At 43.9% G+C, this 27,298-nt stretch overlaps 1 protein-coding gene across 4 annotated transcripts in view; it reads right to left on the bottom strand.

Moving 5' to 3' along the window:
- Positions 1-27,298, bottom strand: part of NEURL1 (neuralized E3 ubiquitin protein ligase 1) — a 2,006,504-nt gene that overhangs the window by 904,509 nt on the left and 1,074,697 nt on the right. For all 4 annotated transcript variants that reach the window (XM_069611715.1, XM_069611712.1, XM_069611713.1 and 1 more), the window contains one exon: positions 6,060-6,304. In XM_069611715.1, coding sequence (XP_069467816.1) covers positions 6,060-6,304 — 245 coding nt within the window. The remainder of the gene's footprint in view (positions 1-6,059; positions 6,305-27,298) is intronic.

Genomic DNA, 27,298 nt, shown 5'->3' with positions numbered 1-27,298 from the left:
TACGTTCTACTGGAAATCCCATCTATCTACTGGATTTCACCCAGAAGCGACCTGGTAAGGAACTCTTTTGGCTATTCAGTTTTGGTGGCAGACAGACGATAGCCCATCTTGTCCTCAGTTTCAGGGATTCCTCCATAGACAACCATTGACTGCATGAATTACTGTTGGCATCACCAGTGTGCAAATACAGGTTAGAATTGTTTTTTGCCACTACGTTTGATGTACTGAGGTGGTTAGTGGTGCTTTAACCTGTACCTTCTTTTTGCAGCCAGTGGTCGGGTCGGCGTCCAGACAGAACATCTTTTGGTCAATCGACTTTTCAGGGTGTTCAAATATAACCACCTGATTGGTATATTGGCAGAAAGAACTCCTTGGCTACACAACGATTTCAACTTCTGGTGGTTCTTGGCTCTGTCATTACATATTCAGAAGCCTGTACATAAAATATGGACGTCGCTGAGGACCCCTTGGCTTCTTTGGTACGGTTGGTGGCAGAACTTCGGGCAGACATGGCGGCTGTACATGATTCAACCCACAGCCGTATTAATACCTTGCAGGCTGGGTTGAGTCCAGGTGAAACCGAGGCTCCATCTTCTAGCTCCAGTGGTTTCCAAGCCAGGAAGGAAACTGCACAGGTCTATATGGCAGCACAGTTCCCCTTGGCCCCACCAGAACGGTTTAACAGGGACCCGAAGACCTTTCGGACCTTCATAAACCAATGTAGGTTGCATTTTTTTTGTAGACCTACCTCCTTTCCGGATGCCACCACCAAAGCCGCGTTTGTACTTTCATACCTGGGTGGCACTGCCGCTGTCTGGGCTTAACCTTTGTTGGAACAGGGAAGTCACTTGTTATATGACTGTGACGCTTTAATTGCTGCTATGAGCTGTGTATTTGATACACGGTATAAATTGCAAGCAACCGATCTAGAGTTACTGGGCCTCCAACAAGGAGATACGCCTTTTTTGGCATATTTGGCTCTATTCAACGAGCTCGTGGCGGAGACTGGATGGCCTGATGAAAGGAAATGGTCCTTGTTTTACAAAGGGTTATCAGACTCACTAAAAGATATCCTTGCCACAGTTCTCATAGTACCCACGGCCTTCCCAGAACTTGTAGACCTGGTCCTTTAAATCGATGCACGGAAAAGTAAACGTAAGGGGGAAAAGAAAAGTATTCCTGTTGTCTCTCCGGAATTTACATATATAATGTACCCAACAACGTCCATTAAATTCTTATAGTAAAAAATAGTGTTTTAATAACAACCAATATTAACCAATACAGTGTACAAGTTTGCTTTTTTGGCTGACACGTTTCGAGGTATGCACCTCTTCTTCTTGAGCCTTACAGACTGCAAAGAAAATATCATATGGAAGGACATGTCAGTATTGTGTTCATTCAGACATGACTTACAGTCTATGAAAGGCATTGTATTTACTGAGTTACCCATTGCAGGGTGCCGTTAAATTCATGAATCCGGCGGCAGCCATGCCGGTATTTACCAGCAAGGCTACCACCGGACTCATAATGAGGCCCTATGTCTGTATACCTACTAAATCTCTCTATTGAAATGCATCCCTCAATCCTACCATGTGTTAATTATACAATTATGCTCAGATACGCATATCAGGTAATCAATAGATGGTATTCATTATATGGACAAGGGAGTCCTTGCATTTTAACATATTGGGTTGCCGCCAAACTTGCAATTTTTTCCGGCACCCGCAAATGGGCAATTACCGGGTCATTACGGCCCAGCTGGACCCGGCAATTGCCCATTCGCGGGCGCCGGAATGCATTACTCCCCATTATTTGTGCACTATAGGGCTCAATGGGAATGGGGAGGTGGATGCACCAGCACCACTGCGAATGGTGTCGGTGCATCCGACATGCTCTGCTCGCGGGTGCCGGTATGGCCGCCAGGACAGACCTGGCAGCCATAATGGCACCCGCGAGCAGAACTCGTAGTTTGCCGGTCCGGGATCTACGGTACCAGCAAGCTTACCGGTACCATCGTTCCCGGACAGGCAAACCTGCAAGGACCACCATGGTGTGTATTACATATGTACATTCTGTAGTTGGTTATGGAAATTTCCAATACCTCTTTAACATGTGATTGATGAGTCGATTTCTTCCAAAGTGAAAACAAGGTTACCATATGGATAGATACACTTCAGATGATTTCAATCCAGATAGTTACACAAAGATGACAAGTGTTTTATAAAATAATTCAATAAGCAATCTTCACTCAAACTCTTTGGTTATGCAGTTCAGATAGTTACACAGAGATAACAACTACTTTTTAAAAACAAAATGTTTTTCTCTAAGAACAGTCTTCACTCAAGACCTTTGGCTATATAGTGTCCAATGAGTATATAGGTAGATGTGGTTCAGATATTTACATCAGGATAGTAAGTACTATATAAAGCAAAGCAATTGAAGGAGCAGTCCTCATTTACACTCTTCGGCTGAACATTGTCCAACAAGTGGACCCAGTACATCTCTTTCTGTAGAAGGAGCAATTGATAGTTGCCCCCCTAACCCCTCTGTGTGCGTTTCACTACTTCCAATATTTGAAATTTCAATTGTGCAATGGTGTGATGTTGCTCCGAGAAGTGTCTAGCCACCGGAGATCTAGGGTTATTAAATCTAATGTTAGATTTGTGCTCTGTCCAACGCTATTTCACAGGTCTCATTGTCTGTCCAATGTAGAGCTTCCCACATAGGCATTTTATTGCGTAAATCACACCTGAGGTAAGGCAGGTTGAAAAATCCCTCAGCTTGATCTTTTGTCAGGTTTGTGGATGAGAGATTGTGTCACCTTTTGTAACGTTGTTGCAATGAGTGCAGCAGAGACATGGGAATGTACCCTTTGTTCTGGTTTATAGGAGCAATTGCTTTTGTTTGGAGGGTTTCTCAGCCCTTACCAACTTATTTCTCAAGTTCCTCCCTCTTTTAAAGGCCATCATTGGGGCTTTTGGAAATAGTTTATACAATGTTGGATCATTGTGAATAAACCAGATTGGGGGTGTGGCTTTTCCCTCTTTTTTCTGTCATCCAGCTATCCACTTGGGACATTTTTGTCAGCATTCCCCATGTCCCTATGGACCTCACTAGGGTCTCCCTAGAGATCTCCCATGCCTTAATCTGCTGAAGACTCCCCTGATCGGGTCCAGGTTTTCACTCTGACAAAGGGAGCATTTTGAGAGTTGCAGGTCTTGCACCTGGGGTTTTCACCTATTGATCAGGGTATATTTTCCAGATTAATAGGATAGCTTGCCAGAAGTACTCCTACAACGGTTTACTCCAGGGAATTATGACAGAGCCCCCAACGCAGGTGGTTCTCAGGGATGGCCTGCAAAAGTTCCTATGACTGCCCAGTGGGTCTCATGGCTCCTCTCCATAACGTAAATGTCAATGAGGTTTAAATGGGTGCATACATCCATGTGACTACCCCCTGCCTAAGTGTTGGTACTCAGTCAGGATGGTTTGAGGATCTCCTGAGTACACCGCCCAGGTCTAACATCCCCGAGCACGGGGTGAGACCCAGTTCCTTTGTCCACTTCACAGTCACTCTCCAAGGCTAGGCAAAGGACTACATCAGATATGAAATCAATTCTCAATAGTAGGCTGTTAGGGAGAATTCTCATAAATAGCTGATTTCACTTACCTAATGAGTCCCTCAGCAGCTTTGCAGGATTTCTAGGATTGATCTTTTTCACCTGGTAAGAGTGTGAGCTTTTTTCCCACTCCTACATGTGTTTTACTGTGTGTGTTTTCACTTTTTGTGTGATCTTGAGCACTGGAGCCTCACCTACTCCAGGGCCTCATATTTTTCATGTGTGTTACACAGCACCTTCAGTACAGTGACACAGGGTTGTCTTTGAGACTTCCCACTGACTGCATTTTCTGGGGCTGACTACTGTCCCCCAGAAAAGGTAAAGTTGCCATTAACTTTATTATTAGTCACCTTAAACCACAGACCCAGTACACTCCATCTTACATGGAGTATTGGAAAGGGTTAATTCCTATCCCTTTTTGTCTGTGTCTCTTGGAGCCTTGTTTCACTCCCTTTACATCAAGACTTGGCTGGTGGCAGTGATAACTACCCTAACTTTTCTATCACGGTTATCTTATATAACCATGGTATTGTTTTAGGCTATTAGCCTCGAACATAAACCTGCTTGACCAAATACATTTTATCTTGGCTCCGGCTGGGTTTATTCCCCATTTCTTTTTGTTAAAGTCTTTCTCGTGTTTTTCTCTGCACTCCAAACCGGGGATGATTCCTTTGTTCGCTGTCTTTTCGTGGGCTTCTGCACAGAAGCCTTCCTTAAGGCGCCTGAAAGTCTAGGTAGGCAGGATGTGAGGGAGGGATCTTCAGACCCCTGCCATGGGTTCCTTTGGTAACCCAAGTCGCACTCCTTTTTGATTGGCTGAGGGGACTGTCCTTGCCAGGACAGCCACCGTGCTGTGTGATTGACAGCCAAGCTGTATGAATGGGGGAAAACTGCATAAAAAGCAGATCTCTGGACTGGAAAGGCAGAGTCGCCACTTGAACGAAAGAACCAACGAGGAGCTGATGAAGAGGATCCCTACAACGACTGAACCGCCCGGTGAAGCCCTGCTGCAGGTCCGAGTCTTCAGAATCCGACGACGACTGCAAGCCAGGACCCCTCCTCTGGTCGAATTCGCTGTACAGAGCTACTGTGGGCCGGATAGCCAGGAATGTCGGACCCTGCTTGGGTTTTAAGGAGCGCACCTTTTATTCGTTGCTTTGCTCTGCTGCTGGTTTCTTCCTTGGGTAGTGCAGGACCCTCCAGTCTTCCTACTTCTTGTCAGTCCGACAGTCGCTTCAGGAACCGTGAGCCTGCAGGAACTACCAGGAACATCTGCCTCAGCTACAGCTTCCTCTCCGTTTTAAGGTACTGTGCAAATCCGGTTGCTCGTTTCGTTCAACCGCGGTGCAAGTGTTTGAAATCTTTCTCCGATCCGAGTGCTTGTCCTTCTCTTCTCTTTGAACTAACTTTTCTATCAACCAAACTCGTCCGGAATCCGTGCCACGAAATTAACCGCAAACTACCCTGAACTGTATTATCTTGAGCAAAAGACTTTTGACCCATTGACTTTGGCCCTAAGCCTTTTCTATCTGATTTTATCATTGTAGTACCTCTTGTTCAATTGCCCTGAGTACTTACCTGTTGGTTTGATTTAATTTCTATTAACTTTGTCTTTCCCTCCCTTTTAAGTTGCTGGAGTGCCATTTTGCTCCCACTTCATTTTGTGAGCTTAACTTGTCTGGAATTTAAGGGAAGTGCTGTGGTGTATTAAGAGTGTGATTTTTAGACTGCTTATAATAGTGTAATGTTATACAACTGAAGAGTGAAATAAATGTATATTCTTTTACTTGAAAACCTTGAGTCAGTGTTTGCCTGAATCATAGTAATTGCTGTCCTTTGTGTAACTATCTTGTACTGCTCACTTACTCTTAAGATAAATCTGGCTGCTCAGCCATCGCTACCACTTTAACTGTGTAGTACAGGCTTGTACCAAAGGTGAATGTGTACTGTCAACTGTAGTCTTAATTGTGTGTGATGTTCCCAAAGGGTACTGCATATAATTCTGCCTAACATAGGCTTTGGGTCAGTGACATGGCACCACTGCTTAGTGGTTGCTACTGTCCCTTCAGCTCTTCTGCCCTACTTCCCCTGTCCTTGCTTACCTTCTTGCACAGGTTTAATGGTCTAGAGGAAGTTTTTTCAGTGCTGTGGTGGGAAAAAGGTAGGAGCAAGTGTGCCAACAGCACTCTATCTAGAGAATTTCTGGACCTCATTGTCGTATCAGGTATGTGAAACACCATTCTGTAGCATGTCCTACTGTGGATCTATCCCCTACCAAAACTCTCTGCTGTATTTTGTACAGGCAGGAATGGTGTCTTGAGCATAAACATAAACGGCCATGGGAACGGTTGTCATCCTAAACCACAAGATGAAGAGACGAGACACATAAAACAGAACCAGGTGACACATGACGAAATAAAAAAGCAGTTTGGAACCTACCTTTAACCTGACCTGTTCGTAGATGACAACTGGCCTGTTGCTGAAGGTAATGGCATTGCAGAAACTTGCTTGTCTTTTCACTGCTTTCTGCGTTGGATCCATGATGATCTGAGCTCCCTTGGCATGAGCATGGAAGAGCAGCGGGCTGAGCAGCAAAGAATTGCATTGTGAAATCGGAATACAATGCTTCTGCTTGTGGTGGCATCGGTGAGAAGTAGAGGTTGGAAACGGCCCACCAATCGAATCTAAAACAATTAATATTACACTTAAAAAATATATTGGAAGGACAGTAAAAGAAATCTTAAGATAACAATGGTCCGTATGATACAGTGTGAGATCGAAAGCCATCAATATAATGCATCGCTATTGGACTGAAACCTGCATCTCACCATATTCCCACCACATTCCCGCCACCTATAAGCCAAGGCTATTGTGTTAGAGTACAGATAGGGAGAAATGGCATAAGGATACAAAGCATGTAGGTTTGTTTTGGCTATTTGCCTACCTATTGAAAGCCTATGGCCATGCTTATCCCTATTGCCATTCACACCCAGTTCCTGCCCCTTGCCGCCCATAACACCATGTCTGTCATGGGAACTCTTTGAGCTCGCTTTAATCAAGCATTACCATCAAATGTTGCACTCAAAGTGTATGCCAATGTTTTTCTGAGAGTTAATAGCTTCATTGGTGCTATAAACGTGTTACTGGTGTAATGAAAATGTCTTTACCAGGTCTGCCTTCAGCCCCTCGATTTATAAGCACTATGACGTCCTTCACCGAAGTACTGATAAAACCAACACTGGCAAAGCTAACATTTTGGGATTGTGTATTAGGCATTTGCCAGGCAGTGCTATTAGATATTCAGATATAGAACCTTAGTGGATTCTCCACGAGTCAGTTGGGGTCTGGTTCAGAAAGAGGTGCAAGCAGATGCCTACGCAGTGTTGTGTCCTTTCATTAAACCTACCGTTCCACTCATACAAGCCTAAGTGATTACTTCAATGGCAACAAGATGCTGGTACGTTGTGTGCAAAGAACCATGCAATCACTATTTATGGCCGCGGGGCAAACAAAAGTGTTGATGATGTCACGAAACGGGGCCGACGAACACCAGTCAAGCAGTGCCAGTGAATTGCCTGCAATTGTTGCAGTATTGGGTCTGCAGCCATTTGGGCATTGGCAGTGCAGCATGGGGAGATTGGTGACAAGACTGGGAACCCTAGGCTTGACAAGAACCAGAAGATAACGGGCGATCTCCATAAATGGTGGTGCTCAAAGCATCCCAATTGTGTAATGTAGCCATATTGTGCATTTAGCCTAATTTTGTAAGGTAGCCATATTCTGCATCCAGCCTTATGTGTAAGGTAGCAATATTCTGCATTCAGCAATTACAAGGACTGGTCACACTTAGATAGAATTGTGAAGATTAGCCATGCGCCGCATTTAGATAGAATTGCTACGATTAACCATGTGTTGTGCATATTAGCCATGCATCACACTTAGATAGATTGTAAAATAGTGAAATAAACCATGCATATCACTAGATAGAATTGTGAAGATTAGCCACTTAGAAGAACTTGGAGAGTAGCCAATGTACTAACCACCCCGTTCCTGTTCTCTCCAACAAACCACACAAGTACTATACACGCTCACTGGGCTAGCCAACCTATATACAAACAAACAACCCAGACAATGGACCCTATCCAAACGGATAGAACAAGCCAGTGCACACAACCACAACTTTAAATACCAGCCAATCTACACATAACACAAACAGACACACTGCCAACGTAACACACATTCACATAGAAAAACAACTCAGGCATTGGACCTTACCCATACGTATACTACAAGCCAGTGCCCGCAATCAACTATCTGCAAGCCAACACAAACAGACACCGGTTTCTCCTAGTTCTGGACCTATCCTATCACTTTACCCTCACTTACCAACCCTGTCCTCTTTCTTGCAGAGCAACGTGAGTGCCTGCAGATTGCCCCTGGGTGGTAGCGGTACACAGTATAATTTAACATAACATAAATAGTTCTGTAAAAACTAACAAAGAAATTAAGGTTGGACATGAAGATAGACAATACAAACGACGCCTTTCGGGATGTATCTATTGTATTAATGTGGGGATGATACGTCTGCACAGAAATTAAGTAACTCTGCTCTATGCCACTGCAAAAGCATACAAAGTATGCTGTACCTCAACCCGCAAGTTCTTTTTTTGGGCCTTTCAGATCTAGTTAGCTTGTTATCAGAGTTGGATTCAATCAGTGCTTATTAATTGTCTGAACAAAAGAGAAGGTTTTATGATGCATTGTTGTGTAAACCGCAGTGGTCGGCGTTGGTGTCCCGCGTGCCAGCAAGGGTAACGTGATAAGAACAGGAAGACACATTGAAATGCAGCATTGTGTCCGAGACGGTAATAATTCAAGCAACATGAATATCTTGGGAATTAATACCCTGAATATTTTGATTAATAACTACAAGAGGATGGCCAACTTTAGGAAAAGCGCTAGAACCCTTTGACCATTCGGAACATGACATTGGCAAATACTACGACTTACAAAAAAAAATTGTGGGCATTGATAAAGACCCTCTGGGCTGAAACACGTGTCAGCTTCTGAAGATAATAAACCTATACATGAAAAAACCTTCTCTTATGTTCAGACAATTGACATGCACAAATGACCTACTGAATCCAAATCTGATAACAAGCTAACTAGATTTGAAAGTACCAGAAAGGAAAAGGAAACTTGTGCAACGAGGCACAGTATATTTTGTGTGTTTTTGCTGTAAATATTGACACCAGAAGCGATGTCATTGTTGAGAGGAAGAGAGCAGGAGGTCAGATGATATCAGTAGGCAAAACAGCTCAAGGGTCAGGAATGAATCCGCTAAATTGAAAAACTTTTAATATATAGCAGCCGATTTGCCATCCATTCCACAGCACACTGGATTGCGCAGACCGAACACAAGAATGGACGGCATCAGAGGCACAGATTCATGCTCTCGGACGTAGGGCTTTTTGACTCGCCACATTTGAAGTTAGGTCCATTTCAGCTTCACTTTTCCACTAGGTTGCAAAAACCGCTGCTGCATCCGTCCCCCCTACATGGTACTTCTGGATATGCTTTGGGCATCCTTTCGGGCCCCCACAGCCGTGGGTCCTATGAACCACAGCGGTCCCACATTCCAATCAACAGGAATACAGACATGCTTGTGAGCTTTGTCTGCACAGGCGTTCAAGAGTGTTTGGGTTTTCAAACGATCACACGGCGGCTTCTCCTGCCGCCGCGCCCTGACTTTGACGTTTGCATCAGGCCGGTCACGCCCATCAACACAGCAGCTCTACCTTAAGATGAGACTGCGTTCCCTCGTGCCCGTTATTGGTCTTTTCATGACCAGGGTCCTCTAATTAATGCCCTAATGAAGGCGGAATATTTGACATTTCTTAATTGTTTCTCCCGCCGAAACGCATTATAGATGAGGGGTTTGAAGGTCTCCACAGATTTAGGCTGCATATCCTGGACCTCGGAATACCGGTTCCTCACTTATATTATAAACCTTACTCCTGTCCGCTCCCCCCACCGCGTTGGCAGACCCTACCTCGGAAAATAATTTCTACTCCGGGGCATATGGATGGATGGGGTTCCTGTGAGATTAATGTTTCTTAGATAGAAGGACTCCATTCTTTGTGTATATAACTGTGTTAATATTAACAGAAGGACCCAAGGCTATAACCCAGACGTGCCTTAAGGTTATACCCTTGTTAAGCAGCAATAGAGGCTGCTTTCCTTAATACTTTTTCTTGTTTTTTGCTTAGGCTTTTTATTGAATTTGAATTTGTAACTGTGCCACGTACCTGGCTTTCTTCTTCCCCTTTCCCCCTCTTTCTTCTTTTGCTTCCTCTTTTGTTCTACTTGTATGCATATGTGTAGATGATTTCATTAACCCTCCAGTTTCTGTAATTGTTTCTGCACATATTGGGTTGTTGATATTGAATGTTGAACACCCTTATATTGAATAGCTTTAGTAAATACATATATTATTTGGAATCTATGGCTCAAAGGCGTTCTTTCTGCCAAATGTATCAATGAATTGTGTAACGCCTTTGGCGTAGTGGGGGGTTGGCCTAAAGAGTTTTTAAATGATTTAAACCCAACTGCACCAACCCCACGTGCAACAGTGCTTTCTTTTTTTATTTAGATTTGCCATCCTTCGGCATATTGACCTGTACCCAGATGCATCTTGGGTTTAAGGAAGGGGGCAACAACACATGTCCTACCTTCCCACGTTCCCAGAGATGTCCCGATAAAAACAGTACCTCACATGCGGGTGCACTGACCTGGGCATAAAGGCTAAACAACTGGTACAACGCCCTGGGGAAGACTGGATTTGGCTATGTGGACAACCAACAGATTTGGGCCTGGGGTGTCGCAGCCACCACGGAAAACAGGGAACTCCATGCATTTCTAAAAAGAAGACACCCGTGGGAATTCAAAGAGGTCTGACTTGCACAGATCGCTGTAGTTTTTATTACCCACAAGGCCTGGCAAAGTCCAAAATGTAGGAATAAAACCTATTTTTTTAGACATTTGCCACCAGGAAACCACCGGAACACACCAGCAACAACACATGTCCTACCTTTCTACGTTCCGACACGTTTACCCACAAAAACGGTACCTCACATGTGTGGGTGCACTGACGTGGGCGCAAAGGGAAAAGGCTAAACCACTGGTACACCAAAGGGCCTGGGAAGACCACATTTTTACTGGATTTGGTCTTGTGGACAACTCACAGATTTGTGACTGGTGTGTCGCAGCCACCAAGGAAAACAGGGAACCCTATGCATTTCTGCATTTCTGAAAGGAGACACCCGTGGAAATCCAAAGAGGTCCGACTTGCGCAAATCGCACTAGAATGTATTACCCACAAGGCCCAGCAAAGTCCAAAATGTAGAAAAACACCCACAATTTTCAGACATTTACCACCATGAAACCACCGAAACACGTCAGCAACAACACATGACCTACCTTCTCACGTTCAGGAACCCATGGGAATCAAAAGAGGTCTGAAGCGTGCAAATCGCCTAGATTCTATTGCCCACAAGGCCTGGAAAAGTGCAAAATGTAGAGGAAAAAAACCACGTTTTCAGACATTTCCCACCAGGAAACCACCCAAACACACTGGCAACAACACATGTCCTACCTTCCCATGTTCCCACAGGTAGCCCGAAGAAAACGGTACCTCACATGCGTGGGTGCGCTTACCTGGCCGGAAAATAAATAGGGTCGACCGTCCCCAAAATCCAGCGGCAATCCTGGCAGGGTCACCCCCCCCCCCCGGAGGGAAAAGCAATATCGCTGCCCCAAGCTTTGGGCGACTGTCTCCAATGTCGGTTCACTCACAAGCCCAGCCGCAGTCCCAGAGAGCCCAGGCAGGGCACCCATCTCTCCCCGGAGGAAAAAGCTGTAATGCAGCCCAGCCAGAGCTCTTGGATGGTCAGGGGTGATGTCCTCACCCATGGGCGCCTGTCTCCCATGTGGGTCGATCATCCACAAGTGCAGCGACAGTCCTAGGGAACCCCGGCAGGGTCCCCTCCCCACAGGGAAAAGCTATAACGCTGCACAGCCATAGCTTAAGGACGGTTGGGGGTGCTGCTCCCAGCCTTGGAGCCCGAAACTACAACTGTAGCTTAATTCTTCTCCATAGATTCTATTGCATCTACAGCCTATGTAAATATTTACTTCACCCCGTCTTCTCTTCACAGGTCCTCTAATTCTGCCTTGATGAAGGAGGCTTTACTTGTTTGAATCCGCCACCGAAACGCGACTACAGCAAGGGGACACGGGTGGTTTTTTGATACCACTTCTTCTGGACAAGCCACTGTGCTTAACCACAGTTTACTTGTTCACTTTCCCCTGCCCACGTATGCAGACCCAACGGGGGTTCCTCCTCTAAAACAAAATTGACATTGGCACTTTTATATGAATGAAAACATAAATGTCCTTGAGTTGTACACAAGGAACTCTACTGCTTTTTCAAATTGTCTTTATTCTTCAAAAAAAAGACTGAAAAATTGGTTTAAACCACTACATTTGAATAATGGAAATTGTAACCCCTATCTTTCACGAAAAATGCCAAGAGTTTAACTTTGAAGTTACGATTGTTCAACTGTTTTTGCTTTGATTGAATCGCAAACAATTTGCCAGATTAAGCAGGGTTTATGCACATCTGTCTTCAATCTTAAAATTACTAAATGGAAATTGTTAACCCTCTTTTTACAAAAAAACGTTAAGAGTAAAAATTTGGAGTTTTAACTGTTCATTTGTTTTGCTTTGATTGAATCACAAACAACTTGTCAGACAAAGTAGGGTCTATGTAACCTGTCCTCTATTATTTTCTATACTCTATGTGATCACTCTGGGGTCACCAATACTATCTTCACACTGGGTTTTGTCTCTTTATCAATCCACACCGTCACGCTCAAATGTGGTTTCTCTTACTTTGTTTATAGAGTTTTATATTTCAAAAGTTTTGATGTATTGACCACTTTACGTTTTGTGCTCCTGTGTTTTATGTTCACTAATCATTTTTTGATGTAGAAAAATAAATAACTTTCTATCTTTGCAAACTGTGTTGAGGTGGATCTTTTGACACAGAATATTCGTTTAGACTGGGATTTGATGTTCTCCAAACCCACAAGTTGATATTTTTTCAATTACTGTACAATAACAGCATTTGAGGTATCAACAAATAGTAACATTTTTTCCTTCCTGACACATCTATAAGTAGGTGCCCAGCTGCCTGTCCTACCAGGGCACCCCAACCCTCTGTTTTGTTTGAGAGGAAGTGGAGGGCATCAGGCACATCCTTTGACAAACTGGCCTGCCGCCTGCTCCAAAGGCAAAACAGACTCTCGGTCTTCTCCAAGAAGAGGGTGCAAATTCAAGCCTACGTCTCTGCGGGCTCTAACAACACGGCCAAACGCTTTCAAATATGCAAGGAGCTGACCAATCCTGCTTTAGTCTCCACCTCTCCTGTTGCCTCCAAGGCCCTCAGTACAGCTCTGGCTTCTCATGTCACCACTAAATCCCAGGACATCCTCTCCTTGCTTTCCTCTTCCTCCCTCTCTCCTTCTACCTCTCTCAGGCCCCCTTTGGCTACCTCTCCCTCTCCTCTTCCTCTGTGCTCCTTCTCTCCGATAACACCTGACAATGTTTTTAGACAAGTCCAATTTATGAAAGTGTCGTTCAAACAGGTGCTCCCCTGCTCCTCCGGAACTATTAAGGACCACATTGACACCGTCGCTCCAACCTTGGCCGATTTCTGTAATCACTCTTTTGCCACTGGATCTTTCCCCTCTCTCCTCAAGCACTCCCTTGTGCACCCCCTCCCAACAGAGCTTTCTGCCAATCCTACCTGTCCGGCAAACTATCATCTAATTTCTATCACTTCATTCCTGGGCAAACTCCTCGAAAAGCTAGCCATCTCCCAGCTTACAATCCACATTGAATCTGTTGGTTGTCTCCATGACCATCAGTCTGGCATCAGACCAGCCAGAGGCACGGAAACTGCTCTCCTGAACACCTGTGAAGATCTGCTCTCTAATCTTGATTCCAGCTCTCCCTCTGTCCTCATCCTCCTTGATGTTTCCTCTACGTTTAATATGGTTAGTCATGCCATCTGAATAACTGACTCCGGGAGAACTTTGGTATCACCTGTCAGGCACTAGCGTGGCTGACCTCCTTCCTCCTGGACCAACCCTCCCAGGTCCAACTTGGGTCCTTTCTCTCCACCACCTCTCTTTCCACTTTGGGTGTTCCCCAGGGCTCTATCCTCTCACCTTGGCTCTTCAATGTCTATCTGACCCCTTTGGGCCACCTGATCTACGCCTTCTCTTTTAACTTTCAGTGTTATGCAGATGACATGCAGCTCTCTTTCAGGCCTTCCTCAGCCTCCTCTCCTTCCTCCCTCATTCCTGATTGTCTATCCATGATTCAGATTGGTGCGCATTCAACAATCTCTGCCTCAATACCAGCAAGACTGAGATCCTTCTCATTGGGACCCCTGCTCCCGCTTTCGCTCTCTCACTCTGGCTGCCTTCCTTGGGCCCTCTACCCTCGCCTTTCCGGTGAGGCAAAAAACCTTGGTGTCATCTTCGACTCCAATCTCTCCTTCTCTCATCATATAAGGGCGTTTACCAGGAAGGCCCACTTCCAGCTGCACCTCTTCAGAGGCATTCTACCTTTTCTCACCTTTCCCCAGAGGCTCATTGTCTCCAGAGCTCTGGTTCTATCCAGGTTGGACTATTGCAACAGCCTCTTCCTCAATCTGCCTAACTCTATTCTTCGCCCCCTGCAACTAATCCAGAACAGGACTGCGTGACATATCCTTGGCCTCAATCTCAGGGACCGCATAATTCCAACACTGAAATCTCGTCCACAAGGCTTTCTGGGGCCGGGGCCCTCACTATATCCAACTCTCTCTGCCTAAATACCTTCCTTCTAGAGCCCTTCGCTCAAATCCCCCGAACTCTCTGAGGGGAGACGCTTCTTCAAGGAGAGAGTTTGGGGTCGCTCTCTCTCCTCTGCAACAGCCTCCTCTCCCCTCTGGAACAGCCTCCATGCCCCTCTCAGACTTGAACTGGACCACCTGAAATTCCAGAAGCTGCTCAAGACCTTCCTTTTCTCCTCTGCCTTCTCTCTCTTGTTTCCTTGCTAATCTACCTGTCTGGTGCCCTGACTGGTTGCTTGGTACCCTCAGAGCCTCACTGGGCACCAGGCTCCTCCATGACTAGTCATCCGTGCATTGCCTCACGGCCTGCCGCTCACTTAGGGGCTGTAACTGCAACTCCTACAGTCCCCCCTGCATCCTTGCATTTACCCAGAGCCGCGCTGCCCTGGCTGCACTTACGCAGAGCCATGTTGCCCTGACCGCACTTCCCTCTCCACTCTCCCCTGCACTTCCCCCCTCTACCTTCTCTCTGCACTTCTCGTTGTCGCACTTGCACAATCCGAATGACACAACACCTTGTAGGATTGCTTGTCTTGTCTTCCCTCCGTCTCCCCTCCCTTATCTTGTGGCACCTAGAAATACTTGTTTACAGGCGTGTTATAAATAACAAATCGTATCATATATCATTATCACAACAAAAGGTAGCATATTTATTTTGGGGTACAAGTCAGCACACTTTACATAATTAAATGAATACATGCATTATTTTCCGTTTTTTGTTAAGTGCATCACAAAAAGCTTTTTTTATAATAGCCATTCTTAAAATGTGCATTTAAATTTCTGAATTCATCCATTTACAACATACATAAATACATTAATTAAAAAATATCAAAGATAAATTAAATAAATATATTTTCCCAGTGATTATACATATGACAGAAATGCACACGCTTCATGTTTTTTACATCTTTTAACAATTCATCAGGGCAACAAATAGTTGATGGAAAAGGATGAATTGCCATGTTTTCTGTGTGCAGCAATGAATGATTAAAATAAATTTTAAAAAAACATGAAACATATGTCGGCAGTTCTGTCATTTTTATAATGACTGGACAAATGTTATATTATATATAAAATTGTATCAATCTAATTATGTAAGGCGTGCTGACTTGTACCTCAAAATAAATGCGCAACCTTTGTTGTGATAATTACATTTTAACAAGTGCTTTCTCTAAGTATAATGTTTACCAGTTTTTTGTAGCCCATTACCTCACCTCCTCAACAACTGGCTATTCACTCCCAGATTTCCTCAATGTATTGTAAAGGCATCTTATTGTGGCACTGCCTCTTTCTCCAGTATTCTTCCTATGCACCTAATTTCTGGTCGAAATGGCAACATAACTTTCAATAAATGCAGTACAAAATATATGCAAGTTCACCACATTTGGCGTGCAAATGATCTGGTCAAATCCAAACACTAAAGCTACATTTTGCACATTTTCATCAATGAGTTCAAGACCAAAATTACTGCTAAGAAAAACATGTTTTTGTATTGAACGGTCTAAAAGGCAGAAAAAACACTCTTGCAGACCATGGGCCTGATTTACAAAAATGTTTTAAAATGGAAAGTCCCATTGAAAACATGTTTGTAAATCAGACCCCATATCTCTAAATAGCCTGCTTCAGGTTTTTTGAGATTTTGGGGGAACACAAAGGATTTACCTGAGGCACGCCACACACATTTAGAAAATCAGATCAGCTAAACTCGATCTAGTCAATTTAAAAAATATTATCTTTATTTAAAGTACACATCACATCTTTTATCCCATACATTCATAACGTCACCCTAGACGACTTAACATTATAGCCCACATCACGTTGCTTAGCAGCGACTAAAAGGTAAGGAAGACCACACAACCATAACTAAACCCTTCCAAAGCCATGACATGTGTCCATTATACAAGTGCGCCCTCCACCCCCCTCTCAATAGGCATGTCCCCCCAATACAACCCACAGAAGCATGTTAAGTAATTTAAAAATACACTGTAAAACAACTAAGTGACCCCTCTCAACGTGGTCTGAGAAATCTTTGAAACTGATAAAAAAAATGTTGCGAGATCAGAGATTCTGTTGTATCAAAGAGCAATCATACTTTTCCACTTCACAACGCCAGGTTAAGTCCCGCAGCCACATATGGACTTAGAGAGGAAGGTATTAGACCATTGGAAAATACAGTTTAGACATAATCATGCATGCAGATTAAAGGTTTTGATCGTTTTTGTTAATCCCACTAATACTGCCAAAGAGACAACACACTGGGTCCCCCACCATCCCCGCTGACAGTATTTGAGACAGCACACACACTATATTTGAACAGAACTGGCCAATCACCAGGCATAACCAGATTATATGGATAAAATCAGCACCCTCCGCGTGATATTTTGGGCACCTCCCATTTATCTTTTCATCAAACTTTACCTAACGAGCAGGAGTCAGGTATGCTTGATGCAGTATTGTATGATGTATCAACTTGAATCTAGTATTCAGCACTACTTCTTGAGTATATTGGCACATGAAAGCACACAGTTGGTCGTCTACTTGGTGTCCAAGATACCTTTCCCATTTTAATCTGCTTAGTGACAAATCCAGAGAAGTAGACTCCTGAATCATCTGGTACGCAGTAGAGACACTCCTCCTGGCACCAGCAGAATTCACAATATATTGCAAAATGGGGGTTTTAGAGGGCTCCTGCAGGAACTGTGGAGTCCGTGACCGAAAAGCCATGTGCATCCTAACATTTTTTAAAAGCACTCGAAAATCTTGACCTACTTTGCTCGCAAACTGTTTCATAGACACATATGTGCCATTGGGATACATGTCATACATGTGCCGTCGTATCCACAATCATGATCACATCCATACAATCCAGCCATCGGTCTACGGACTAAGATCTCTTATGCCCCAAATACACAAGTCAGGAGTATATGGAAATTGCACTCGACGCCGCCTATACAATCTTTTCCGTGCTCCCAAAATACAGGGCACTGGGTCAGGAAAAGTCAATGATAAAAGGGCGGCCTGGAGTGAATAGGGATGAATAGAGATCTTCTGGATCCTGATACGGGGGAACTGTGGTTCGATGCAAAAAGTTCCATGTCGGGTGCACAGATGCCACCTGGGGCGTAAGGTCGGGTCATTGTTTCCCACTTAACCGTGGGCTGTTTTGGGTGCCAAATGAGACCCACCAGTGGTGAATGTAGTTGACAAAAGAAGCTGGCCCATGCCGAATGGGAATATTCTGAAAAACCTAGAGGCCAATACCATTTAGGCTATGGCAATCAGGCCAAACGTTGAGATGGGAAGTGCTGTCCAGCACACTCTTTTCCTTTGCAAGAACGTTAAATATGCGTAATGATTATCCTTCAACAGGGATGTATGATCCCTATTGATAGTGATATCCAGGTAGTTCACTGATGACTGTTCGCACCTATACAAACCAATATCCTGCGGTTTGGGGGTCATGTCAATCTCGAGGGAAAAGGATTGATTTGCACCGATTAATTTGTAGCCCAGAGAAGCGTCCAAACCTTTCTATTTCTTGTGGTAGGGGGTTCGTTTTGGGACTTTTAATGTACAGTATAATGTCATCAGCATAAAGAGACATTAGCTCCCTCACACCACCCAACACCAGTTCATGCCCCCGGTGCAGAAAACTCTGTTGCGTGGCTAATGATTCTATCGCTATAGCAAACAATAAGGGTGACAATGAATACCCCTGTTCCGTCCCACGACCCAATCGAAAAGGAGAAGACTGATTCCCCAAAAATCCGATCCTCGCACTTCACCATTAGTATAGAAGTTTCACGCACTGCAGAAAGTAACCTGAGATCACCACTCTCTCTAGTGTTTAGTTTAGTTTAGTTTAGTTTATTATTTGTATAGCGCCGCCTGGCCCTGGGGCATCCAGGCGCTTGAATTGATTACAACATAACAATATAATACAGCATGGTCTGTAGGTGGACACCACAGAAAGTTTAGAGCATTATCAAACAGTTACAGCTAATGTGCAAGGTATTGCAAACAAGGCAGAATTTACACGGGTTGCAGGCAGTAGGTGCGATAATAGGGTAGAGATGGGCGTTCTAGGCTTCTTTGGTCAGTAACCAGGTTTTGGCACTGTGTCTGAATCTATGAAAGGACGGTTCAGATCTAAGATCGAGTGGTAGTGCGTTCCAGAGTTTAGTGGCAAGCACAGGGAAGCTAGAGCCTCCTGCTTTTTGGAGTTTGTATCTGGGGATATTTAAGCAGTGTGTTTGAGCTGATCTGGTTGGACGAGATGGGGTGTGGTGAGTGAAGTTGTCGGATAAGTATCTGGGCGCTTGGTTAGATAGGCATTTGTGAGTGAGTGAGAGGGTTTTATATCCAATTCTCTGCGGTATAGATAGCCATTGGCATGAGCGTCTGCCGTCGGGGATGTGATTATGTTTGGGTATGTTCAGGGCTGCTCGAAGGGCGTTATTTTGGATAACTTGCAGCTTATTAATGTTTTTCTGGCTGGTGCCCAGGTATATAGCGTTACAATAATCGACTTTGGAAAGGACTTGCTAAGCTGGTGCAGTTAGAGGGTGAGAGGTAAGGTCTGCTGGCATTGATGAGTTTACAAGTGTAAGCAGTGGCGGATGAGATGGCGTTGATCTGTCTTGTCAGTGTGAGGGAGGAGTCGAGGTAAATCCCTAGGGTTTTGACGCTGTTGGAGACGAAGTTGTTATTGCCGTCGATAGTGAATGACTGGTAGAGTTTGTCAAGTTTGTTGAGTCTGGGTTGGGAGCCTAGGAGAAGAAGCTCAGTCTTGTCATCGTTGAGGCACAGGCCGTGCTTGGCCATCCATTCTTGGATAATGGAATAAATGTTGTTGAGTGCTGTGTTGTCTGTGGAGTAGTCGCCTGTTAATGGGATCAGTATTTGAGTGTCATCTGCATAATTCGTGTAGATGACACCCAAGCGGTCCAGTATGTCGAAGAGGGGTTTTGTAAACACATTGTATAGTGTAGGGGAGACGCAGGAGCCCTGAGGGACGCCACATGTGACTGGGGCTGGTTTGGCAGAGGCTGTAGGTGCAAAGACCTTCATGGATCTGTTGTTCAGGAAGGACTGGATCCACGCGTTGGCATTGTCCGAAAATTTGGCTGCAGAGGATAGATGTTTGCAGAGGATGTCGTGGTTGACCATGTCGAAGGCTACCGATAAGTCGAGGAGGAGGAGTGCAAGTTTGCCATTGTCTTTGATGTTGTCCATTTGTGTCTTGAGGTCAATCAGTGCAGTCTCGGTGCCGTGTTTAGGGCGGAAGCCTGATTGTCTAAGTCCTAGTAAGTTGTTTTTCTCAAGGTGGTTCTGTATCTGAAGGTAGGCAGCTCTGTCAAGGATTTTTAGGAGGAAGGGTACAGTCGTGATAGGTCTATAATTGGTAGGGACACTTGGGTATAGGGTGGGAGTGTGGTCAAAGAAACTCCCATGACACAAAATCAAACACCTTTTCAGCGTTTAACAGAGCTCCACTGAATGGGCGCTCAGGTCTATCTGGGCCAATGGAGTGAATAACCATCTCAGATTCAATGCCGTCGACCTCCCATACAAGAATCCTGATTGATCCAGATGCATTATTGACAATACATGAGGTTACAATCGATCAGCTAGGATCTTAAAAGATTTTTGTGTCTAAATTTATAAGCGAAATGGGCCTATGCGAGGCAGAATCAGTCGGATCCTTCCCTGGTTTCAATATGAGTGTAATAACTGCTTCCGGCATTGTTAGGGGACAGACCCTGATTAGAATGACTCCTGTCACACTTGCAATAAATGTGGAGCTTTGCTAGTGTCAAATTCCTTTAAAAACTCTGCTGTTAACCCGTCGCAACCAGCGGCCTTAGAAGACGGGAGGGCAATTATCGCCATCATTATATATGGTCATGATCGAGGCATTAAGAAGATCGACCGATTACTGACTCACCTTGGGCAAAGGCATACCCGCCAAAAATGAGCACAGGTCAGTGTGGGTTTGGAGCTCCCTACCAGCATACAGCTTCTCGTGGACAGCAAGGAATCTGTCTACTATGGCATCCGGATCATCTACTATTCTCCCACCCGCATCTTTAGTAGTGGCGATACTCTTGGAACCACTTTCCAATCACCTCCTCAACGGAAATATACCAAACCTCCCTGTCTGCCTCAGACCAGAACAGGCCTAGTTTAGACTTAATGGATGCCAATAACCCTTATCCCTTTGACTGGCCCAAGTCAAGCTGAGGTTGTCTAGGCTCCATCTCCAGATCTGACAGACTTCTAAGGAAAGCTTTGAGTACACTATTTTCAATCGCTATGCAACACCTACGGAGATCGTTGTCATCAAGGGGACGAAGCCTATATTGTTTTTTAATAAAAGTAGCGATCAACTCACCTACTTCACTTTTAAATGTGACATTCAAAAGTGCATGTGACTTGAACTGTCAGGAAGGTTGATCCACAGCCCCTTTACTAAGACTGAACTTCCATAGCACTGTTCGAGATCAGAGAAATTTCTGGGGAGCAAAGTGCACTCTCTTGTCATATGGATAAACCTGTGCCCTGTCAAAATGTAGTCAATGCAAGGGAGTGATTGAACAATGGAGTAATATGAATATTCCCTATCAGACGGGTGTAAAGACCTCCACAGGGCCAAGAGTCCCAAGTCCTCCCTACCACTACACATTTTCCATACAGTAATATTCATATGGTACCCAACAATGGACTGAGGTGTTCCATTCATAAACATTCAAAGGAGGGAACATCTCTCTCTAGAACCCAAACCTCATCAGTGAGGGGCCCACCAATGGCTTAGTGGGCACTGAAAAAGAGCTCCATACTGCCGACATGATTTCCCCTGGTATAGATCCATACAGAATTACCATATATGCCGGCATCAGGAGACTAACTGCTGTGGTCGCTCCAGGGAGCTACGTAAACTGCATACCGTCGATATCGGTCTCTGTAGTTCAAAAGGCAGCCAATCACTGGGCAGAGGTTCTGTCCCGGTCTGAGAGTTAGGCCAGTCAAACGGTGTGCTCTGTCCATCTGGAACTGCATAGAGGGATTGTCAAGGGGGGTCCAAGAGTACCTTTCTGATAAATTCTTCCATAAACACTTCCATGGTGTTCGGCGGGACTGACTCAGGGACACCAATAATCCGAACATTATTCCTCATAGACTTAGCTTCCAGGTCTTCATTTCTGGCCCGGACCCCCTTAACCTCCTGTTGCAATGCCAACACCAAGCACCCACCAACGAAGTACAAACCAAGAGCGCCACCTCCACACTCTAAAGGGTCCCAGCGCAGTATTAGGAAGAGAAAATCAGGGCAAATTGTGCGGGAGTCAGATGAGCAGTGCACAGAGCAGCTCTGTGTATCCACCAGCGAAAGCCAATAAGAACCCTCCCCATATGCCTCTTATCATTCCCACACAGTTGCTTCCCGCAATGCCCCAACTGTGTCTTTCCTCCCATACATTCTGCCTCTGACACCTCTCCAGTCAGCCCGCTCATAGCCGCAACAAAGAAAAGCCCCTGAGGGACACTGCCGCAGCTGCATGTGTACGGTGCACTGGTCCTCAGATGTCTCCAGCAAGGCTTCACAACCAGCACCCCAGGCCACACAAAGGCCTCCTGGTACGTCAGCTCCAGTGAAGGACAGGGCAGAGGGAATAGAGGAGGACAGGAAGTGCCTCCCAATGGGCTTCCAAGATATAAAAACCAGAGCCTCCAGCAGGTCCATCACAACCCATGGCTTGGCTGGTGAAAACAGGCTAGAATATGTCTGGTAGTCTCAGAGACCCGTGCCTAGAGGCTAGGGACTCCCACAACCCGCACTTCCTCCCGCCTCCTCATAGCCCAATCTCAGGAGGCCATCTTTAATGCGAGCTCACTAGCATTCCTGAGCTATTCACTTTAAAGGAAAAACAAATGTGTTATTTCAATCCATGCGCAATAGGTGCAGAGGCCCAAACAAAATGAAGTGTACATCACCCAACATACACACACACATCCACAACCAGAGACTCAACATGAAACCCATGAGCAGTAAGATTGGAGAGACAATAGTAATCAATGGATAAAATGGGCAATTGACACACACATATCTATCACCCTCCCATCTCCCCTCACCCTAGCAACCAGCATGTAAGATTTAAAAAGGAACAAGGAAATTACATTTTGGGATTATATATATATATGTATATATATATATACACATACATATATATATCATATATATTGGGTACTACTGGGTTGACTATGAAAATACAGTTCGGCGGCTTGGGTACTTGTTTTTACTCTTTAATATGGATTCTACTGCCCTTGTGTAGGAATAGTCCACCTTGTTTTACATCCTATTCCATCCCACCTCCTCATTTAGGCCTGTTTACACCAGATATTTTCTTCAATACTGTCCATGTGAAGTCATCCCAGCCATGCTGTAGTATCCCAAAGTGTTTCACCATTGGTCCCTGTTCGATCTTATTTTTTAGACAGCTATGATGTTCCATGATCCTAGCTTTTATTTTTATATTGGTCTTACCTATATAGTTGAGCCCACATGGGCAGGTAATCATATACACAACTTTAATTTTTTTTGTGGCTTTTATTGGTTTTTACAAACAATACCTTTTACCAGTTCATTACACTTCATATCCACATATCCATTTTAAAGCATGTTAAAATATGTCCAATGTTGTTTCATGATCTTATAATGTCCTTCATTGTTTTAGTTCTTGATGTTTTCTTAATATTATTTTGTCGAAAATCTCTCTTAGAAATTTCACTAGGGCTATGGTCAAACTGATTTGTTGGCCCTTGCAACAACTCCAACCACCATTTTTCGTATGTTCTAGGCATATGATTTTTTGTGCTATCTGCCATCAAGACGCCGGAAAGAACATTACGAGATGTTTGAGAGTTTCCACCACATTTACATCATTACACCATCTGAATCTGATTTTCGTTATTTGGGTTGGCCATCAATTTACTATTTCTCCCGTCGGAAATAGATTTAATCTAAACCGTAGATATTGGTCTCTAAAAACCCAATTTGGAAATTTTTCCAAGTAGTGCGGAAGCGTGTTTAGTTTCCCGGCTTTCTGCAAATGGTTTTCCATAGCCTTTCAGATCTTGTCTCGCCTATTGTGTTGCTATCCAGTCTGATCTGTACAATTTCATCTTTATTTCATTGGGGTTTCTCAATAGCGCTTCTTCGGTTTCACCCAAGTCACTGATTATACTGGAACATATCATCTTCCATTCCACCAGCATATCTTCTCGTTCTTTTCTCATAGCTTCGTTGATTATCTTGAACCCTCTTTTCCCTGAGCTATCTATACATTTCCTATATAATGCTAACGTTTTCCATGTTACTATAGTTTTTAATGCAGTCAAGCCCAGCTCCATCCGCAATGCTTGCATTGGTGTACTTGGGGGCACTCTCAATACTTTCTTCCAAAAGAAACCTTCGATGACCGTCCAGTTTTCTTGTCTGAATGTGAACACTCATCACGAGTCTGGCGGTAACCCTTAAATGCGGCGGTAACGCTATTACCGCCGCATTTAAGGGTCCGCCAGATCATGGCCTTGGCAGATTTCCCCCCAGCTTTTAGCTGGGGGGAAATCCGCAGCAAAATTGCCGATTTTCGGCGCTATTACCGCCGGCGGGAAAATCCGCCGGCGGTAATAGCGCAAAATTTTCCCCATTGGGCCCAATAGGGAATGAGGAATTCCTGAATGGGCCCAATGGGGAATGGGCAATAACCCTTCCGCCAAACCCGTGATCCGGCGCTAATAGCGCCGGGGGGTTTGGCGGTAGGGTTATTAGCGCCGGCGCTAATAGCGCCAGCGTTACCGCCCAACTCGTGATGAGGCCCTCTGTCCGCTCAATGTGTTAGAATGGGAACAACTTTTAATCTGTAAAATTCAATCAGAGGTTTTATTGTGTATCCACAGTATGTTATCATTACAATTTTCACCTGATTTGCCAGATTCTTATCTTTAGCTTTAAATGCTATGGGGCGATGCATATCCGTTTTAGAGGTATTTGTTACCAATCCCAGGTAAGTGAAGGCTGATACTTGTGAAATCGTGTTCCCTTCTAAGTGCCATTTATTGGTCCTTTTTTTCTATTGCTATTAGTATCTCCGAAAACCATTATTCTTGATTTATGCGTGTTGATCTTCAATCTGTTTGTTTGAGTGTAATTATGGAGTGCTTCCAATTGTCTTTGTAGTCCTACTGGAGTTTGGTGCAGTAGGACTACATCATCAGCATAAAGTAATCTGGCTATCTTCGTTCCACCAACATTTGGGGGGAAGCATCTGATCTGTTCGAATACTTGATCGATGTCCGAGATAAACATATTGAAGAGACATGTTGCTAAGGGGCAGTCTTGCTTTAACCCCTTATTTGTTCTAATGGTTTCTGTTAATGTGGCCGTTGAATCTAATTTAATTTGAATTGATGTTTTCGAGTACAAGTCTTGGATCGCCTCTAAGATTGGTGTCGGGCATTTCCAATGGGTTAATTTAGTCCAAAAGTTTGGTCGTTCTATTGAATCAAAAGCTTCAGTTAAATCTATGAAAGCCAAGTATAGTTTTTTCCATTTAGTTCTTTGTGTTTGGGCCTTCAATATGTTTATTAGGAATATATTAAGAGAAGTACCAATCCCCTTAATGAATCCGCTTTGCCACATATCCAGCTGTTTCACCGCTTCACTCCATTGATTCAGCTTGTTCGCCAGCATTGCCGCAAATACCTTGCCCACCACATCTAACAATGCGATGGGCCGGTAGTTGTTAGGGTCTGCTCTTGCTCCTTTTTTGAAAATGGGAATTATAATTGCTAATTTCCAACTTCGGGGAACTTCTTGTTTAAGAATAGATAAGATTTCTGCCCATTGTTCAGGATCTTCTTTTAAGTGGGCGTTCGTAAGTCTGTCTGGGCCTGGTGCTCTAGATTTTTTTTAATTTTCCAATGGCTTCCCAGAGTGTCTCTGAGTTAGTTTTTAACATGTGCCAAGTGTTTTTTGCGATGTTCCGTTCTTGGTTCTGGTCCACCATGGGATCACAGAATTTGGCACAACGACTGATCCACTTTTCAACTGGAATTTTGGAATTTGACTTGACAGGATTGACTCCTATGGCGCTTTTAGGTTGTTAATTTGGGTCCATATCAGTGATTTTTCAGCCATTTTCTGTATTTTTGTTTAATCTGTTTGGCTTTCATTTGTCCTTTTCCTTCCTGCATGTTTTTATTGTTCTCAGATCTTTTGCTTTTTGTTTCCAATATTTAATTGTCAAAGCTATGTTTATGTTTGATAATTGGTTTGTTTGTTGTGCCTTTTTTTGACTCAAATTCCATTACCAATACTGTATAATCAGCTATATTTGCTGATTCCATGGCTTGATTATCAGTTATTAAGGATTCTAGGTTGAATTTAAGTTTTTTGATCGGCTCCTTATTTAATCTTAGTCGGTTTCAACCTGCAGGATTGATGTATTTCAATTGCGTCTTATGTGCAGTTTTGCACCACCAGGTTATTTCCAATAAGTTGTGGTCGCTTTGTGTTTTTTCCACAACTTCCATGGATGTTTGTTTTCTCAGTATGTTATCAGACACATATACATAATCTAGGATTTGGCCTTTTTTCCTTCCTCTCCATGTTACCTTTCCGGCTTTTTTCTCATCTATGTTATCTGTCGACAAATAGAGATTTCTTGAAAACATCAATCTCCTCCAGGTTAACCCTCTTTGATTCGAAGCAGCTATCATAACAGGGTTGTCTTCAGTATCGTATCCGTCCTGGGTCCAACGGTTAGCATTCAAATCACCACAGATGACGAAGTGTGGATTGGTCCACCTCCGTCTTTGTTTATCTATCAGGTCTATCACCTGATCTGGAAAATCCTCTAGCTCACTTTTGGCCGGGTTCCAGTATACGTTTAGTATTACTAGTATTTTATTCTCCTCCTTTTTTATTTCTGTAGGTAACTTTCCTAGTATACGTTTAGTATTACTAGTATTTTATTCTCTTCCTTTTTTATTTCTGTAGTTAACTTTCCTATCAGCATTTGTATGTATGGATTAGGATTAAGTGTTTCCAGCATCTCAAACTGCACCGTATTTTTGACTGCAGTCAGAAGGCCTGACATAGGTCTTCCTTTATGCCCCTTAATCGCTGGGTTGAGGTATGTTGCATAACCTTCTATTGTCAGGGGTTCTCTTATTCAAGTCTCTTGCATGCATATGAAATCATATGCCATTTCTTTACCCACTTGTGATTGATATAAATGTAGGAACCCCCTTGTATTCCAACTTCCCAGCATAATCCTATCTGTTTTGACTAACTGTCGGATCTACGGTTTATTCATCTTTGTCGCTAAAAGACCTGCCAGCCATTTCTTCTGTTCTTCTGTCGCCTCCTCTTCAGGATTTGCTGATTTTTTATATTTGACGCTATCTTTTAGGTATTGTTGTTTTGATTCAAGTCTCTCAGTTGTTCAACCCATATCATTCTCCTTCCACTCATCATAGTTTCTGTTTCTTTTCCCCCGATTCAATGGATTATTTCGATCTTTTGCCGTCACTTCAATTGGTTTGTCTTTTTTCATTTGGGTCAAGTCAAAGCCTAACGGTCTTAGTTTACTGGCTTCTCTTAATAGTAGATGTTTAATCAAGGATCTGGTTAAATGGACTGTGACTTTAT

The sequence above is a fragment of the Ambystoma mexicanum genome, chromosome 8, assembly GCF_040938575.1.
Source record: "Ambystoma mexicanum isolate Mex_15411 chromosome 8, UKY_AmexF1_1, whole genome shotgun sequence".
Lineage (NCBI taxonomy): Eukaryota > Metazoa > Chordata > Amphibia > Caudata > Ambystomatidae > Ambystoma > Ambystoma mexicanum.
This window is presented reverse-complemented; position numbering and strand designations above follow the sequence as displayed.